Source organism: Lepidochelys kempii, chromosome 16 (genome assembly GCF_965140265.1).
Source record: "Lepidochelys kempii isolate rLepKem1 chromosome 16, rLepKem1.hap2, whole genome shotgun sequence".
In the NCBI taxonomy this organism is placed as follows: domain Eukaryota; kingdom Metazoa; phylum Chordata; order Testudines; family Cheloniidae; genus Lepidochelys; species Lepidochelys kempii.
The window spans coordinates 27419902-27436722 of NC_133271.1; the positions used below are offsets into that span (position 1 = coordinate 27419902).

At 43.8% G+C, this 16821-nt stretch overlaps 1 protein-coding gene across 2 annotated transcripts in view; it reads left to right on the top strand.

Moving 5' to 3' along the window:
• The window catches only part of SCAI (suppressor of cancer cell invasion), a 107428-nt gene extending 91694 nt beyond the window's left edge, over positions 1-15734 (top strand). The window contains exons 15-18 of one of the 2 annotated variants that reach the window (XM_073313759.1): positions 3281-3353; positions 5078-5251; positions 5472-5572; positions 7147-15734. In XM_073313759.1, coding sequence (XP_073169860.1) covers positions 3281-3353; positions 5078-5251; positions 5472-5572; positions 7147-7296 — 498 coding nt within the window. In that variant the 3' untranslated portion in view covers positions 7297-15734. The remainder of the gene's footprint in view (positions 1-3280; positions 3354-5077; positions 5252-5471; positions 5573-7146) is intronic. The other variant, XM_073313760.1, reaches the window with a different exon arrangement.
• The last annotated feature ends 1087 nt before the right edge of the window (positions 15735-16821 follow it).

The window sequence follows — 16821 nt, forward strand, 5'->3', positions numbered from 1 at the left end:
ACTTAAGCAAGAGAGCTGACCACTGTGCTCTTATGGGGGTAGAGTGGGAGGCAAAAAGGACAGAGGAATGCCTCTGATATTTATATCTGGGTTGTACCCATCCAAAGCTGGGGATTGCTTTATTTAGGAACATTTAGTAGGTGCCCATCACCATGACAAGTGTGCACTTTGCATGGCTTAGATTGAGTAATTAACATTATAAGAGCTCCTCTGCAGCTCACAGTTTTTCCACAGGGACAGAGGAGGAATCTGGCCAGTCAGTTGTGAGAGCAGGTTTTCATAGTTAGTCCACTGGAGAAACCTGGACCAAGAGTCATCTTGCAGCTCTAAGTAGAGACAGGTTTGTGCTTCACTGTTTCTATTGGGGGCAAGCTCCAGAGGAGCAGGCTGACTACCAAAAGTGCTTTGTCCTCATCTCGTGCGAGCTCTCTTGTGTGCCAATGAATGTAGCCTGTAGGGTGGGTTGGAAGTGCAGTGATCTGGGCCTCTGCCAATTAGAGAATGCGGAATTTGGAATCGAGGAACTGGGGTATCGTCATATCTTAAGTCTGGAGAAGGCAGAAAAGCCTATCTAGAACAAATGCATGTGAGTCGATTTTATACCACATAATGGGAAGCAATTAAGTAATTACACAGAGGGCTGAGAGGGATGGTAGAATGGTGGAAGGCTGAGCCAGCTGGTATAATTTGGCTGAGACCCCAATCTCCAGACTACTGTCTTCTGGTACCGCAGGACTCTCCATTATTTTCTGTGGGTGCTCCTCCATTGCCTGGAACTTCTAATTGGTCTTCTCTATTTCTGTTCAGGGTTCTCCAACATATCCCTTCAGGAGCCCATTCTTAGACAGTCATAGGTAAAGATCAGGTTCCTAATCAAGGGTAGCAGAACCAACCCTGTATTCCACCCCCCCTTCCATATTGTGCCCCCGTCCCCACCCCGTCCCATGGCTATACTCTGGACTGCCTATTGATGAGTTTGCCAGACCATCGGTACTCTCCTCCATAGGGAGGCCAGAGTTGCACAGCCCTCTCCTCCCCAACTGGCCCACCACTAGGAGGAGACTTTTGAGGAGCAGGAGGCCAGGGCAGATAATGAAGCCACTGTCAAACACCTGTTTCAACCTCTTCTCCAGATGAGGCAGTTATGCCTCTGCCACCATCCAGGGCCGATGATCTTCGGAAATTTCCAGACCTCACAAAGAGGTAGCTGGCGCTCTTCTGATTCCACTCCTTGAGGTCAGGGATTTGCAGCACAAGCTGCTGGATATCCTGCAGTCAGCAATACCCTCCAGGGTGGTGTTACTTATCAGTCAGGCGCTCCTGGACGTGGAACACCAGAGCAGGCCCGGGTCACAAAGCCCCAAGCTTAGTGGGCTGTGTAGACATACCCCTGGAGTTCTAAATGGTTCCTAAATAGCAGGGGTAGCTAAATATACTGACTCTATGCATACGACAATCTTCAGAAGTTTGAGAGCTGGGGCCCCACTGCTGCTGAAGCCCTGAGTCGCCCCCCCTCCCTGCTGGGCAGAAGCTATAGGCGATATGTATGTGGGGGGGGGTGGTCATGTGCCCGTGCCCCTCCCCCTCATGTTTTTGCCAGGGTTTGCTAGCCCCGCTCATTGGAGCTGGCAAGCTGAGGCCATGGCGAAAGGCAGCAGCAAACAGCAGGGAGAGTTGCTGCTTTTGCTGCTGTGTCTTCCCAGGGAGCTAAGGTAGCGGCTGCTCCCAGGGATTTGCTGCTGCCTTGCCGCATGGAGCCAACAGCTGGGAGCTGCAGGGAGGTTCTGCTGAGGATAAGGGGGATTTGCCTGAGGGGGCATGACTCGAGCTGTTGGGGGGGGGGGGGGGGGGCGTTAAATTGTGTGCGCTGCCACGCCCCCCCCCCCCGCCCTTCATCTCTAGCAGAAGCTCCTGAACCCACCACCCGGCCACAGGGTAGAAGCCCAGAGCTTTCCCTCCTCCCCGCTGTCCCCAGTGTGGGAGGTGAAGAACGGGTGGGGTGTCTGCGAGCTGCATTGTAACTGTAAAAGAGCCACGTATGGCTTGTGAGCCGCAGTTCAGCCACCCGTGCTATATAGTTCAATCGTATCCGTTTCTTTTTGCCTTGCAGTCATCTGCACAGTAATAGTTTCTGATGATTCTTCATTAGACACCAAAATCTTAATATCTAGTCCATAAATCTCACTTGGGCTCTTCTTGGAACAGAGCTTTTAGCCTAGTCAGTATTTTTCTAGGCATGGGAAATGTATATTACTTTGATTAGACCTGGCCACTGTTAGTATTTTGACATGTTTAAAAGGAATTAGTTTAATTAAAGTACTTTTGCAAGGAGTTTAAATATCAGCTTGTTAGGCAGAAATCAGAAAGAATCCAGAATTGGGACCTCCCTTCTTTTTTGAGCTGAGGGACTGATGGTTCTACAGTAGGTAAATGATCCTTTTGGGGCTTGAACCCAAGATCATTAACGTGCATTTTAGGTTTATAATATGTAATCTGAAGGGAACTATGAATTGCACTGAACTGGCCGCTGTTTCATTAGTGTGAATGTGTGCGCTGGTGTCATACCGACATCCTGATCTCTCTCTTATAAGGCATTGCAACTCTTCAGTTTTAGAAAGATTGCTAGCAGGAAAAGAACAACTCAGATTAGTAACTAAACTGGACAAATGTTTCATGACCTCTTTTTCTATAAGAAGTAGATTCTAGAATGCATCTTCTGCTCCTTGTGTGTGTCAGTGTAGAACAATGCAGTGCTCTGAATTGCAGATGAATTCTTGTAAAATATGGTGTGCTTTTACTAATATTGAAGGAAAATTGATTAAGCAATTAACTTGAAACAGTATTTTCGCATAGCAGCTGCTTAATGGTTCACATTTGTTTTTAAATGGAGCCAATTTTAATACTCATCCTACCTGTGGCTGTCCTATTCCAGTGTGAACAGTCCTACTGCTAGGAAAAAGCAATATTTTTACCTTCATTGGACAGCCAAACTAATGGCAAGGAAAGTAATTGAAAGGGCTAATCCAGGTTGGTCTTTGGCCTGAAAACAAACAAACTTGTTGTTTGGAGTACAGAATATGTTATTAAAGTAAGTCCATTACGGTGATGGGTTACTACCTAAAAGCAATTTGTTTCTATGAAACTAGTGCCTACTTTCAGTTATTGTGTGTGTCCCTTCCTTCCCCACTCATCCCCTCCTTAGTTGTATGTATTAAACATATATTGAGGTTCCAACCAACAAGACAAAATAACAACTGATGTTTTAACTGTTCTGTTACAGAATTTCACAAACTTATTTGGACAGCCACTGGTGTGCTTGCTTTCTCCAACAGTGTATCCAAAAGCATTACAAGGTACAAAGGGGTTGCCTTTCCTCACAGCTTCACTTGTATTATTTTAAAAAACTTAACATTTATCAGCTTCCAAAATTATCACCTTCTGATGCTTTCTCTTCACTTGATGATGACCCCAGCCGGGGGTGAGCAGTGCTTGAAGCGGTGTAGCATGCCCAGAGTTTACTGACAGTTCATGACGAATGACTTTAACATGGCATGATTCAGCTGGAGTCTGTCCAAGCAGCTTCACCAAGTGCCAGAGAGGAAACTCAGTTTGCAGGAGCAGAGACCCAGAAAGTTGCCATCACAGTGCTGGGGTCATAATTCACTTTTTCTATTAGCATTTGAGAGAATCTTTACTACAAATGGAATGTCACTAAGATAAAGTTGCCCACTCTATTCCAGGAGCAGTTCTAAAGGCCAGCTGTAGAATCTGCATCAATATCTAGTCTGCAGAATCTCTCTGGCACCAGTGTAGATTTTGGAGGGTTTCTTAAAGAAAACAATTCGTGCATCTCATGGGAAAATGGGTTTTCAGAATGGGCAAGTCAGAGACCAGAATACTTCTGCCAGTTTCTAGGTTAAAGATGACCATGGTCAGATTCCCATCTGCCTTTTTCCATTAGAACAGAGTTTACAGTGTGGCCTGCACTATGGTCAGGAGGTCTACTTGTCAGAGTTTAACGGAAACAACTGCAGCCATTACTTTAGGTAGCAAAATAAATATTTGCTAAATAAGAATATATACGTATTAACTTTCCAATACCTGTAACTGTGAATGGTTCTGGTGTGTATCTGTGAGGGCTGCCAATTTTACCGCTACTTCCCAGCATGAAGTCCAGTCTGCTGACATAGTTTGAGACACAGGAAGTGGTGCTCAGCAAATGAATGCATGAGAGAAGCTGGAGACTTCACAATTGCTTTAAGGTAAGTTCTATTATTTGCTAGAAACTTTTGAGTAGAAAATATTAAAAGTTTTTTGTTCAAGTGAAAACTGTTAACAGAGGAATTCGGATTAAATAATAGAACTTACCTATTAAAACAATGTCTCCAGTGGGGTTCCTGTTTAGTGTTAGTAATGCACCCGTAAATATCTGTTGTAACTCTGTTAAGACACTGACCAGTGACCAAAAGGGGGTTCCCACAGTAAAAGACTTCTCTAGCTTCTCTTCTTTCTGTTGTAAGCTGTTAAATAGAGCCAGCAGCACTCCCAAGGAAAGGAGTAGGTTTCTGGAGAGTAACTGGAAAAAACAAAGGGGCATTATGTCTGTTTTGGGAGGGGGACCATATATATCCAAGTGTTGTGTTGCTTGCCTACTTCTTACCAGACTAAAGACGTTTCTGTGGGTTTTTGGTAATGCTGATAAACTGTAAAAGAAAGAAATGTTATATGGTGGGTTCAGTTATGATCTTCTTATACAACATCTTACATTGTAAGATTAACACTAATTGTATTAAAACCATGCACAGAACTGGAAAGATCTAAACCACTCAGAAGTATGTGGGGTCTCCTGTGCTCCCATCATGCACATACCTCTCATGAACCTTGACTGGAATTAGTGAGTGCATTACCAGGAGAACTGGCCCCCATCATAAAGGCTGGGAAGATCTTTCCATAAACACGGCAGGTTACTGCCGCAGTTGGAGAGGATTGGAGGGGTCCAGGGGTCTACTCTGGCAGGGACAGCGCTCCTGTTTCACACACCGAATGCATCATGTTGTTGTTTATTATTGGCTTTTAGATCAGTCTCAGCGGGGTAGCCTCTTCACCCTCTTTCTGAACAATCCTTTAATGGCATTCCTATTTGTCTCTGGATTATCAAGCATGCGCAGAGGATTGTGGGAGAAGTGTCAAGATTACCTTAGAAAAATCAACCGGGATATCGCCCAGCTGCTGACCCATTCTCGCTCCATAGGTATGTCCTTAAAGACCTACACGCACTCAACAGAAAACTTACTGGCACAACTTGAGCTGGGTTTCTTTTCTGTTTCTCAATGCTCCGCTGTGCCAAAGAATAATACAGTTTGTGGGTGAAATACACAGCTATTCCATGTGGTGTTTTCCCAAAGGTCTTTTGCCTCAAAAATGCCTTTCTGAATTCAGTTTTCTTTAAGTGTCACCTTCTTCCTCTGCAGATCAGGCATTTCTTCAGTTTTTTGGGGATGAATTTCTTCGTTTACTTCTAACAAGATTCGTCTTCTGCTCAGCCACCATGAGGATGCACAAAATTTTCCGGGTATGCAGGGAACTTTCCCTCTGAGAAAGAGTCACCAGACAAATTCTGTTTTCATGCAAAATTGCCTTGGTTGGGGATTAAAGGGATTTTCTATCTAACTTCTGTGGCTCTTCTGCTCGTGGGCTTCGTTAATACTGCTCATAAGGACTCCTCACATGCTTAAATGAGTATTCATTAATGTATGTGTGAAGCATGTAGCGGGTAATGTTAACTATTCTTACAGGTGGAAAGGCCTTTGTATACAAATGATCAAAACAAGTTTTAACAATGTAGTGCATCTGTCTTCTGTTTCCATGTAGAGCATGAAACAATTTATCTGAGTTTGGACACATCCCTCCATTTCTGAAATACACATTCTAGTATGGAGCCTGTTCACGTACATATTCATTTATATAGCACTGTAATTGTACACAGCTGTGTATACTAAGAGTGCTATGTCAAAAAATATAGTCAGAAGACCTCTTGGCACACAGCCTGGAAAGTTTATAAACAAGAGTGGTGGGTGGGCTTTCAAATTGGAAAGCATCACAGAATTCATGATTTCCAAAGTGGGGTGGGTGGGTGGGAGTTTTTGAGGAGTGTGAGGGTGCCACGCTTCAGGAAAGATATTGACAAACTGGAGAGGGTCCAGAGGAGAGCAACAAAAATGTTAAGTTTTGGAAAACCTGACCCCCTGAGGACAGGTTTAAAAAAAACTGGGCACGTATAGCCTTGAGAAAAGCCGCAGGGAGGAAGCTGATAAGTCTTCAGATATGTTAAGGGCTGCTATAAAGAGGAATGTGATTAGTTGTTTTCCATGTGCACTGAAGGAGGACAAGAAGTAATGGGAGATTTAGGTTAGATATTAGGAAAAACTTCTTAACTCTAAGGGTAGCTCAGTTCTGGAGTAGGCTTCTAGGGGAGTCTGTGGAATCTCCAGTGCTGGAGGCTTTTAAGAAAAGGCTGGACAGACACCCACCAGGGATGATCTAGATTTACTGGGTCCTGTCTCACTGCAGGAAGCTGGACTTGGCCTCTTGCAGTCCCTTTTAGCCCTACACTTCTGCGCTTCTGTGACCTTGAAGCCTGCAGATCATTACAGTGGGCAGAAAGATGGTTCCTCTGTTGCCAGGAATGAAGTGTTGCCTCTAGGATTACGCGATTATACATGTCCACTGTGAAGTATACTGTGGATGTTGGCGCACAGATCTAACTTACCTGTTTGCTGCTTGAGCATTGCAGAAAAATATTATTAGCAGTGTATTCAGCACATGTATAAAATCTCCTTCTTTGGCCTGTTCTATTTTAATCATGTGTTCACTTAAACACACCTGGCCATCTTGGGTTAATGAGGCTTTGCTACTGCCACAGTCACCTGTAGGCACCAAATTGCCATAATTTGAAAACGAGGCCACTCCCTGTGTGTCAAGGCAGATGGCTGTGAAGATCAACTTCATCATTTCTGCCAAGATCTGGCCACTTTTGCGGCCTGTCAAACAGATCAGCGTGTGTTTTTTAATGAATTATCTTTTTATACTTTTTGTTCTGTACTGTTAGATTATAAAAATAATTGTACTCTTTTTCTCTTCATCTAGCAGGAAACTCGAAATTACCCTGAATCTTATCCCCAACTGCCACGAGATGAAACCGTGGAGAACCCTCACCTCCAAAAACACATTCTGGAGCTGGCTTCCATCCTAGATGTTAGAAATGTGTTCCTGGAAAACACCATTGATGACTATTAAAAGAAACACTTCCTTACTGCAACAGGATTTGCCTAGCCACAGACTTTGAATGGTGCAGTTTTCTAATGTGAAAATCCACAAAAGGAGTTACTTGATTTTATTTTAAAATTTGGGATTTTTTTTCTTTTTTTTAAATTAGCCCAGCTGCCTCATTCTGTATGGGGTCAATTTTCTAAACTAATCTTTTCACATCTTTTAAATGTTAAACTAAGGAATCCCTGGAGTTTTATTTTTGTTTTGGTGGTTGAAAGCAACCATATCTAGATCCTAAGCATAAAAATATTATTGGTCAATTTTAGCCCACTTTATGGAAATCCTTTATTTTTATACAGTTTTAAAAAATTGGAAGCAAAAACCCAATAGAAAACCAATTTTTTATCCCCAAAGAGTTTGGATTTGAAATGATAAAGCTGGAAACACATAATGCAAACCAGCAAGAGCAATAAAAGAAACAGCCCTTCATAACAAATATATTTTTTTCAATCTTAGGTGAGTAATTAGACAAAGTTGTGCTAGAACAAATGGCAGTTAGAGCGATGCTATAGAGGGATCTCCTGACATCTAGTGTTCCATGTAAATTAGTAATTTAAATCTTCTACTGAGCAGCACTTCTGGCCAAGAACACAAGTCCCCTCCTGCCTGCTTGGGTGTAGATAGCAGGCTGGTGGCATATATTACAAAATTAACAAACTTGGCCCCATTTCCTCAGTATAGCAAGGTCTGTCACACCTCCATGTCTTGTCAGAGCCACCACCCTTTTGGCTGAGGATGCTGGTCCATAACTCCTCTTGAGTCAGTCAGTAGAGCTTCTTAATCACCGGGGCAGGGGGTGGAGGGTGTCTCCCTTCTTACCTCGTAGAGTGAATGAAGTGAGTGGCTTCTGCAGTATTCTCAGCCCTTGGTGAGTCTCTGCCTGGAAATCAAACCAGTCTCCCATAGTAGTACTGAGTTCCAGCCCTTCCCAACAGAGAAACACCTGGCAGGAAGCCTCTTGGGGTTGGTGTGCTGTTGCCTGCTTTAACAATGGGATGATCTTTCATGGGATCCTTGTGACCCTGGAAGTGCTTTTTTCTTATGTTATAATGGTTAATAAGTGCTGCCACAGAGCACTGTAGCCCTTCATGAGTATGGTGAGGGCCCATCACTCCACCCCACTCCCTACATGTCTGCTCCGAGTCGTGCTCTGACAGCATTTTTCAAATGAGCCACTGGGAGGCTGAGCAGAGGGAAGGTGTGTGAGGCACATAGTCACCAACAAACCCCAAAACACAGCTAGTGGGGATTGGTTTATAGGTATCACCGCTTCTGCTGTGCCCCTTTAATTGCACAGTTATTCCACCCAGACCTAGACAATATCCAGCAGGGCTCTATAAAGTCTGCATCAAGGAACATAATGATTTGTACGAAATTCAAAGCTAAGGTAGAGAAGGTGTTTGCTGGAGAAGTAGGAGGGTAAAGCTACCAAAGCAATGCCCTCCTAGCTTCAGAACAGGCTCCAGGAGCTCTTGCACCCCTTTACAGAAAGGAGGCATGGAGGAGGGAAGCACTGGAACAGTAGAAGGATTTTGGCTTCTATGAAGCAAATGTTCTAAACACCCAATCTAATAGCCTGTAGACACTCAGCTTTGAGACTGGCTCCACTTCAGTTGCTGGCAGTGTAAAAGCCAGCTTGTCCCAAAGCCAAGACTGAAGCACAACTGATTTTTGTAGGCTCCAGTGTTTGGTTTTTAAAGATCTGTAAAATGAATAGTGGGCTTTTAACTGAAAATACTCATTCTACCAAGAAGGTGTTTACTTTAAATCCAGTGAAAGGCAAGTCTATGGAGATATGGATTGTAATTTTTGTATCTGAAATTGTACAACAGATTGTCAAATGGCCTGAAATGACAGGTCTAGAAATAATGATAGCAAAGCAAACTGTGGTCATCTTGTTTCTGTGTGAATATAAGGTGTATGGTGCTGGAAAGGCTGCCTTTTGGCTTTTTGTTCTGCATGGCTGTATTGCTGTGTGAAGTGAAGTCCCGTGGAGTGCTCCCTGTACTGTAATGCCGAAACCTGTAATGGAGCAAGGACACCATGCTGGACTCTGTTGTGTCCTTACAGAATGTAGTATATGGTACCACAGTGGGAATGTTTTAAGCTGTTACATGAAAGCGGTTTTGTTCTGCGTTCATTGTTCCAATGCTGGAAAATGGGGAGGAGTCTGAGTAGCCCTTTAATTTTGAGGTCTAGTCCAGTGTTTCAATTTTTAAAATGAGTTTTTGGTAGCTTCCTTACCTTGGAGCCTACTTCAGTGGGCCTCTTCACAGAATCACACAGTGATGTGACCATCTTCTTGTTTGGAATAGCCAGGGGCTGAGGGTGCTACAGGTCAGGATTGGTGCCCATCAGCACTGTTGTAGGGGAGTCCAGTCAGAACAGCAGTGGGTGTTACAGAGTAGGTGGCAGGCATGGAGCTTCCATAGCACTTGCTGGCACTGGGCTGGGCTGTAGCCAAGTCCTTCACTCCCATGGGCACTACAAATCAATGGAACATTATGAGAAGAATTTATTTTAGCAGACCTCTAGTTGATGATGCAGTTCTTTTCTGTGGAGCTGTGGTTCTTCTGTCACCCTTCTTTGAGATTGAGTTTATTTTAAAATAAATATGTATATACTCAGTGTTTGTGTGTTTATGTACAGTACACACCCACCTACCTGTTGGGTGTGCTTGTAAATATGTATAGATATTTGTATATAGGAAGGTCTTGAGATAATAAATGTATATATAAATATTATATATACACACGTACGCCAATTGGATTGCATTCTATGAGGGTGTTTTAGAAGCATTATTCAAGATGCTGTAGTTAAGTTTGTGATTGCATTACATTGTAATCCTCTATTTTCAGGGGCTTATGTTTGGTAAATAAAATAATTTGGGGCTAAAACTAGGTGCAGCAGGCCTCATCCAGTGAGCAGGGGGGTTTTTATAAATGTAAATATTCCAATTCACACTGAAATTATAGTAATTTTGTGACGTGAACCAACAGAATCCAGGAAATGTGAAGCTTGAGGCTGATTTGCCCTTTCCCATGGGCATGAAGTCCCAATCACACAATGGAGTGTTTGCATTAATGTTTAGTTTTTCTTTTGTCATAACTTTCATGGAGCATCCTTTATATGCAGATGCGTAGGGGAAGCCATGTAGGAATATGGAAATCTTTGTAGTTGCAGCACAAAGGGAGGGAACACAGCATCTGTGTTACCTTCCCCCTCCTGCACTTCAACATTAAATAAGCTAGAAGCTCAGTCCCAAGTCACTGCACTGTGACTGTAATGAAATCCCATGTTTAGCTTTGACTGTTGTGGTTCCATTTCACTTCCCTGCAGCTGGGAATAGCATGTGTACATGAGCTTGGAAGAAAGGATTCCATTAGCATACCCTCCTTGTGTCCTGGTGAACCCTTGTGGAATGTGGTTTGTGAGCTGATGGGGAAGCCCTGATGCTTTTCTTCTGCTCAGCCTGGATGAAGAAGAGTCTCTCTGCTTATGGTGTATCTGTGTGACTTCTATGTCTACAGGACCAAGTGATGTATTTGGTCCTTCCTCCCCATTAGCTGGAGTTTGCTGTAGGTCCAGTCAGACAGGCACATGAAGAGAGGACTGGTAGAAGAGGCTGGTTTAGAATCTGAAAAGAATGAGAACTTTAAGTCAAAATCGAAACATGTCATCTACTCTGCCTGAATCTAAAAAGTCAGAGATGCACTTTTTAAAGGAGTCTCTTATTCTCTTCTTTGCTATTCTATCATACCTGGTTGGTCTTGTTCAGAATTCTTGCTATTAATCAAACTTGACAACAGGGATTTTCAAAGAGTGAACTTCATTTATCTTGTTCCAACAGTTTGTCCCATTCAAACTTACTTTAACTCATCCATTGTAAATGGTGGATTCTCTGTTACTTGGACTTCAGTAACTCAGCCAGGGACTAAGCGGTCTATTCCAGGAGTAGGTGGGTGGGTGAAGTTCTGTGGTGTGTAATGTGCAGGAGAGCAAACTACATGGACATGATGGTACCTTCTGACCTTAAAGTCTGAGTTGTCCTCAACATGTGTATACCTACTGTATGCATAGGCACGTGGATATGGTTGTGGATACCTCTGTGTACATACAGCACGCTTGTACATAACAGAAAAATGTTCTCCTGTTCATTTCATGTTCAGAAATCCTCACGGCTAGGAAGTGAATAGTAGTGAAAGAAAGATTGATCTGGGAGTATCACAGTTATGAGAGAGGCATGGGAGAAGTAATGGACCCACTCTTGTCAGACCTTTTTTAAAAAAACAAACACACACGGGTGTTTCACTTGCTTACAACAGTGGAGAGAACTTGCCTTCCAAGTGCAGGAAAGGTCCTATGAAGACAGCAAGCTGAGCCTGTAATGTTTAGAGGAAAATATGCAAACTTGACTAAGTGCCTGCTTTGCAGATTTCTTCTGTCAGAGCTCCTACGTTCTGCCTATGATAACATAGTGGGTATGGTGTAATTTACCTCCATTGGTGGCAACCCTCTTGCCTTGTACTCCTCTGCTATCTGGGCTTTAAAACATCTGGCCAAGGTTACTGTTGTTGCCTTTTTTTTTCTAGGTGTCTCAGCTTAACAGCAACAAACAGAGCTGTGAAGCTTCTTATGAATTCAGTAATTTCTAACCCCTCCAAGTATAAAAAGGTGCCACCACTTTGCTGCTTGTGGATTAGACTCTGACAGAAATGAAGGTGCATGAACACCTGTGAAAAATTGAGTTGAACTCTGGAATGAATTCTGGAGAAGTCTCAGGTTTTGTCCTGATGGATTTAAAATAATGTTTGGCAAATAGTGCTGAAGTAATGGCTACTAGGAAACCTTTTCAGGGAGAGAAAATGAGGATATTTCTCTCCTAAGAGTCAAATGGAGCATATAGGAATGGGAATTCAGACTTCAGCAGGAGCCCTTGTTAATCTTTGGAGATCTTAAAATTTTAGCAGCTCTGTAAAAACTGACCCTGTGAGGATGGGAGGAGATGCTAATACCTGTGTGTGAATCTATGGCTGCTCTTTGTATTGTGAGGGCGCATACATAGAAGCCCAAATTCCATACAATGTTGCAGATATTGGAGAGTGGAAAAGGCTTCATGGAAAAGGCTTGATTTCTTTATCCTTTCATTAGCATCAGAACCATATCCAGACTTGTACATAAACCTTTGAACCAAACTCCTTCCTGGAAGTTAAAAACCTGTGACCTCTCTGAATAGCCCTTCTGTCTTAATACTTTTCTTAAATAGGCTTTGTCTACCCTAGACTTTCTCACCATTAAAACTCAGTAGTGGTAGCAGTGGTATACTAGAAGCCTTCATATAGAGTTGGCAGGACTAGGCAACATAGCAGTTAAAACATTACAATTGATCCATACCAGGGCTCTCTCCAATGCTACAACTGGTAGAGCTGCACCTATAAGAACCATGGTAATCTTATGGGAAAAGTCTAGTACAGACCATGCCATCAAACTTGGTGCAACTGGACTGTGGTACAGTCTGGGTCTGTGTTTGAGGATGCTGTGTGGAGGCTTGGAGGATCGTCATAATGGGGCCTCTGTATTGCCATTGCTCTTCAGACCCTTCATCTTAAAAAGACCCTGCCTTGTTGTTTTGTAACTCCCCCCCCGCCCAGATGAAGAGAGTTGAGAATTTCTGAATTAGAGTGGTCTTTCAGAAGATTGAAGGAATCAATTTCCATTCCTTCTCAGTCTTTCTGCCAATCAGCTGTCTTCCTGTAGGTGCATTGCTCTTAGATCCCAACTTCACCTCCTGCTTTTGAGACTTGAGCCACAGACTTCAAATACTGCTTACTTGTTCAGTTCAGATACTGAAGCAGTTTTCAGATCTTATTCAGAGGTCATTCCTCTGCACGTATTCCTGCAGGGCTAACAAAGCCTGCCATGCAAGCTGAAGCTGCAGAAATTCTGTTTTGCATTTTCTCTTCAGACTGTGTTCCCTAATATTTGCTTACAAGAAGGAACCCCCAGGACTCTGTTACTACCACTTCTCAGTAGCAGCGCTCAGCTGATTTGCTGGAGCATGTACTTCTAAAAAAGCACAAGGTGCCACTACCTTCTCCTGCCCCTCCCCTAGGATCAGCAAATAGTACAAGGAAAATGGGGATGGAAATTCAGAAAGATGAACTCCACCTCAGGCAGCCCATCCATGCACAAAATGGGAGCTTTCTGCCTTGTCTGGGAATCAGAATATTTATTGTTAAAAATAATTTTATATTGAATTGGTTCAAAATTATTTTACAGCCAGGTGCCTGTATATCCTATTTTGGTAAAAAAAAAAAAAAAAAAAACCAAAACAAAACCTATTTTACTTAAAAGTATATAAAGAGAAAATTTTTGGAGCAAATGGACTTTTCTTGCAAGGTATCTGTAACTCACCAAAGCAATGTAATTCCAGAAAATAGTCTATTGTCTTTGGGAGGAAAGGAATATATTATGACATATATATATTAGATATTATGACATATATATGACCACTGGACATTTCAGGAAGAAGTTAGAGCTTCTAAGATTAAAGTGAGAATTGAAGTTACTTCATTTAAAAAAAATTCAGTTTCCACCTTAATTCTTATTAGTAATTAGAATTAAATAACACCAAGGCCTGTTTATTGCTTCCATTATCAGTTCTAAGCCTCTTTCAGTGCCATTTTGCAAGCAGATTTCTTGCATGCTTTTGCTTCTGCCAGCTGGCCTTTGATGAACCAGTGGCGCTCCAGATTTTTCTCTTGGTTTAGCTATACACAAACCTTAGTCTCTCATAGTTGTGGTGACTAGACAACTTTAAGAGAATAGAGAGTCATAAGGAGATGTTTGGATAATCCAGGTGGAAGGCATATTGAAATGTCCATGAATGGAAACTGCATGCAACTAAAATGCCTAAACCACCCAACTTAAATGGGATGATCCACTCTAGTTTACAAGATACAAGCCGAGCTTTTAATCAGATAGCAACAGCAGCGTTTTATGTCAAGAAGGGATATGAATATGTAAATCATGATATATTTGGACTCAATAATGCCATCTTAGCCAGATGGAATCCCTACTGTAATTCAAGTGAGTATACATTTACTCTCTATATTACGATCCTAAGTAATGCTGAAATCAGCCATGTGTGGAACAAGCATGTCTGCACTTAGTATCTGACTTTTTTTTTTCCCATGGAGACAAATGATTTATGTAACTTTTTTTATAGCTTTGTATTGTTATTAGAAAGTAACATGCTTGTTTTTTAACATGTATTGTTTGGAGGTCATAACTTGCGGCCTTAGTGGTATGAAAGGAATTTTAATAAACTGTGGCCAATGCTTGTATGTAACTAAAATGTTGTTGAACTGTGATGCCATTTGTAGGGAATATACCGTTGTATTTCTAATAGGCGCTCTCTTTTGAAGAGATGGAAGCACAAGAGTTTTACATGTACGTATCCTGTTCCAAGTGCAGCTAGTCGGTAGTGCATGTGATGATGCTGTTGGGTGACAAACCTCTGTAATGGTTCACAAAGTCTCTGTTTCCCTTTGTTACATAACCATGTGTCTTGTTGCCAGTTTATCAGTCTGTTATGACTTGAGGTTTAAAAAAAGAAAATACTAAAGAGAAAATAGTCCTGATCTGACCAGTGCAGTGAGAAACCTTTCTGGTGCTGAGGGAATCTGAGGTCATTTTGGTTTCACAATGTTAGAAAGGACATTTTTCTGCAAAGTGCTACCAAGATGATAATACACATAAACAACGGTTTACATGGTTGATGTCGAAACCTGATGTCTGTTTTGTGCAATACTTATAAGCTGTTGTCTGTGTTTAACGCATCTGAATTGCTTACACCATAATATCTCAACCATGGAAGTTTTCTCATTTGTTTCATCCCATCTGATAAATCTCTTCCCAGCTTTAGTCTGTTGATATTGATGATACTTCATGCAGTAGTTTGTGCAAAACTGTGAGAGAGATTATGTGGGTTTCAATGGCAAATACCCCAGCAAGATGGCAATAGTGGGTTTAGGACTGCCTAATAGCCAGTGGCAACTTGTTCCTCAAAAGCGTAGAGTGTGTGTGTGCTGTCCTTTTGCTTGCTGCTGCTGGGAAGACTTATTCCACTAAACCGACTTTCCAATTTAACACTGTGATTCTGCACAGAGCTGATACAGCACCAAGGGAACGAAATACTGTAACAATGTGTGTTGCATTGAATGACAATATGAAAAGTGTGGGTTTTTTGCTGTTAGCGTGTTGATGACATTTTCACATTGGTAAATGTTCTCTCAATGTGACTACATTAATCAGTTGTGAACTATTGTACATGAATTTTTGTATCTGAAATCCACTCAAATTGTGTATGACCAATATAAAATAAACATATTTGCTTAAACATTTCTGGTTTTCCTTGTGTACATCTGTATCCGCTCTTGGTGAGCTTATGCTCATTGACGTTGTGGTGTCAAGTGAAACCCTTTATGGTCATTTAAAGGTTCCATGGCATTTTTGGCAAGAGAAGGGGAAAATGTTTTACGCCTATTAAAAAAAAAATCCCTCTGTCTTGAGGAAAAACTTCTGCACCTTTATTCTTGGGAGCGGGAACTTGAAATTTAGTGGCTGCTCCTGGGGTTATAGAGGAAGCAAATTTGGGCTGAGGTGAGTCTCTCAAAATTGCTCGGACCAGCGGCACGCTCGGCCTTTGTTAGTTCGGCTGCCCCGTTCTCCCCGGCTTCCCTGTGCCCTGAGCGTGCTCCGCTCCAAGCCTCGAGGGCCGAACGGCACTTTCCTCGCTCTCGCGCCGCCTGGCCGCGAGCCTCTCGGGCGGGCTGCCGCGCACCAGCCCTGGGCCGGGTCGTTCCCTGGCTGGCAGCCTGGAGAAGCGGGCGGCCAGGCCGAGAGAGGGGGGGGAGAAGGGACCGCGCTCGGGGACGGGCGGCAGAGGCCAGGCTGGAGGCAGGCGAGCAGCGGCGTCTAATCCTCCAGCCGCAACCTGGCCTGGCCTCCGGGGCTGCGGCCTGCCTCTCCCCGCCGCCCCCGGGGCCAGCCGCCTGCCCGCTCCGGGCCAGCCGCCTGCCCTCCTCCTCCTCCTCCTCCTCCTCCAGCGGCGCCATGGGGCGGCAGGGCCCCGGTTGCCGGCGGCCCCCGGGGTCGGCGCGGCCTGCCGCGGGCGCTCCCCCGAGCTAGGCCGGGCCACGGAACCGCAGACGTCACGGTCTAGCCGCCGCCAGCTCCGTGCGGGTCGGCCCCGCCCCTGGCGGCCGGCGCGCGGGCCGGGGCTAACGGCTGCCCAGCCGGGAACGAGGCTGCGGGGAGGGCTCGAGCCCGGGCGGCGAGGAACGGCCCGCGCGCCCGCCACTCCCCGCGGTGCGCACGCGCCTGGTGCCGGACTCCCTCTCCCCGCGTCGCTTTCTCTCGTCACTTCCGGCTGCTGAGTTATGTTTCCGGGTTGGCGCCTTGACAGCTCCTTCCCGGTGTTGGGAGCGT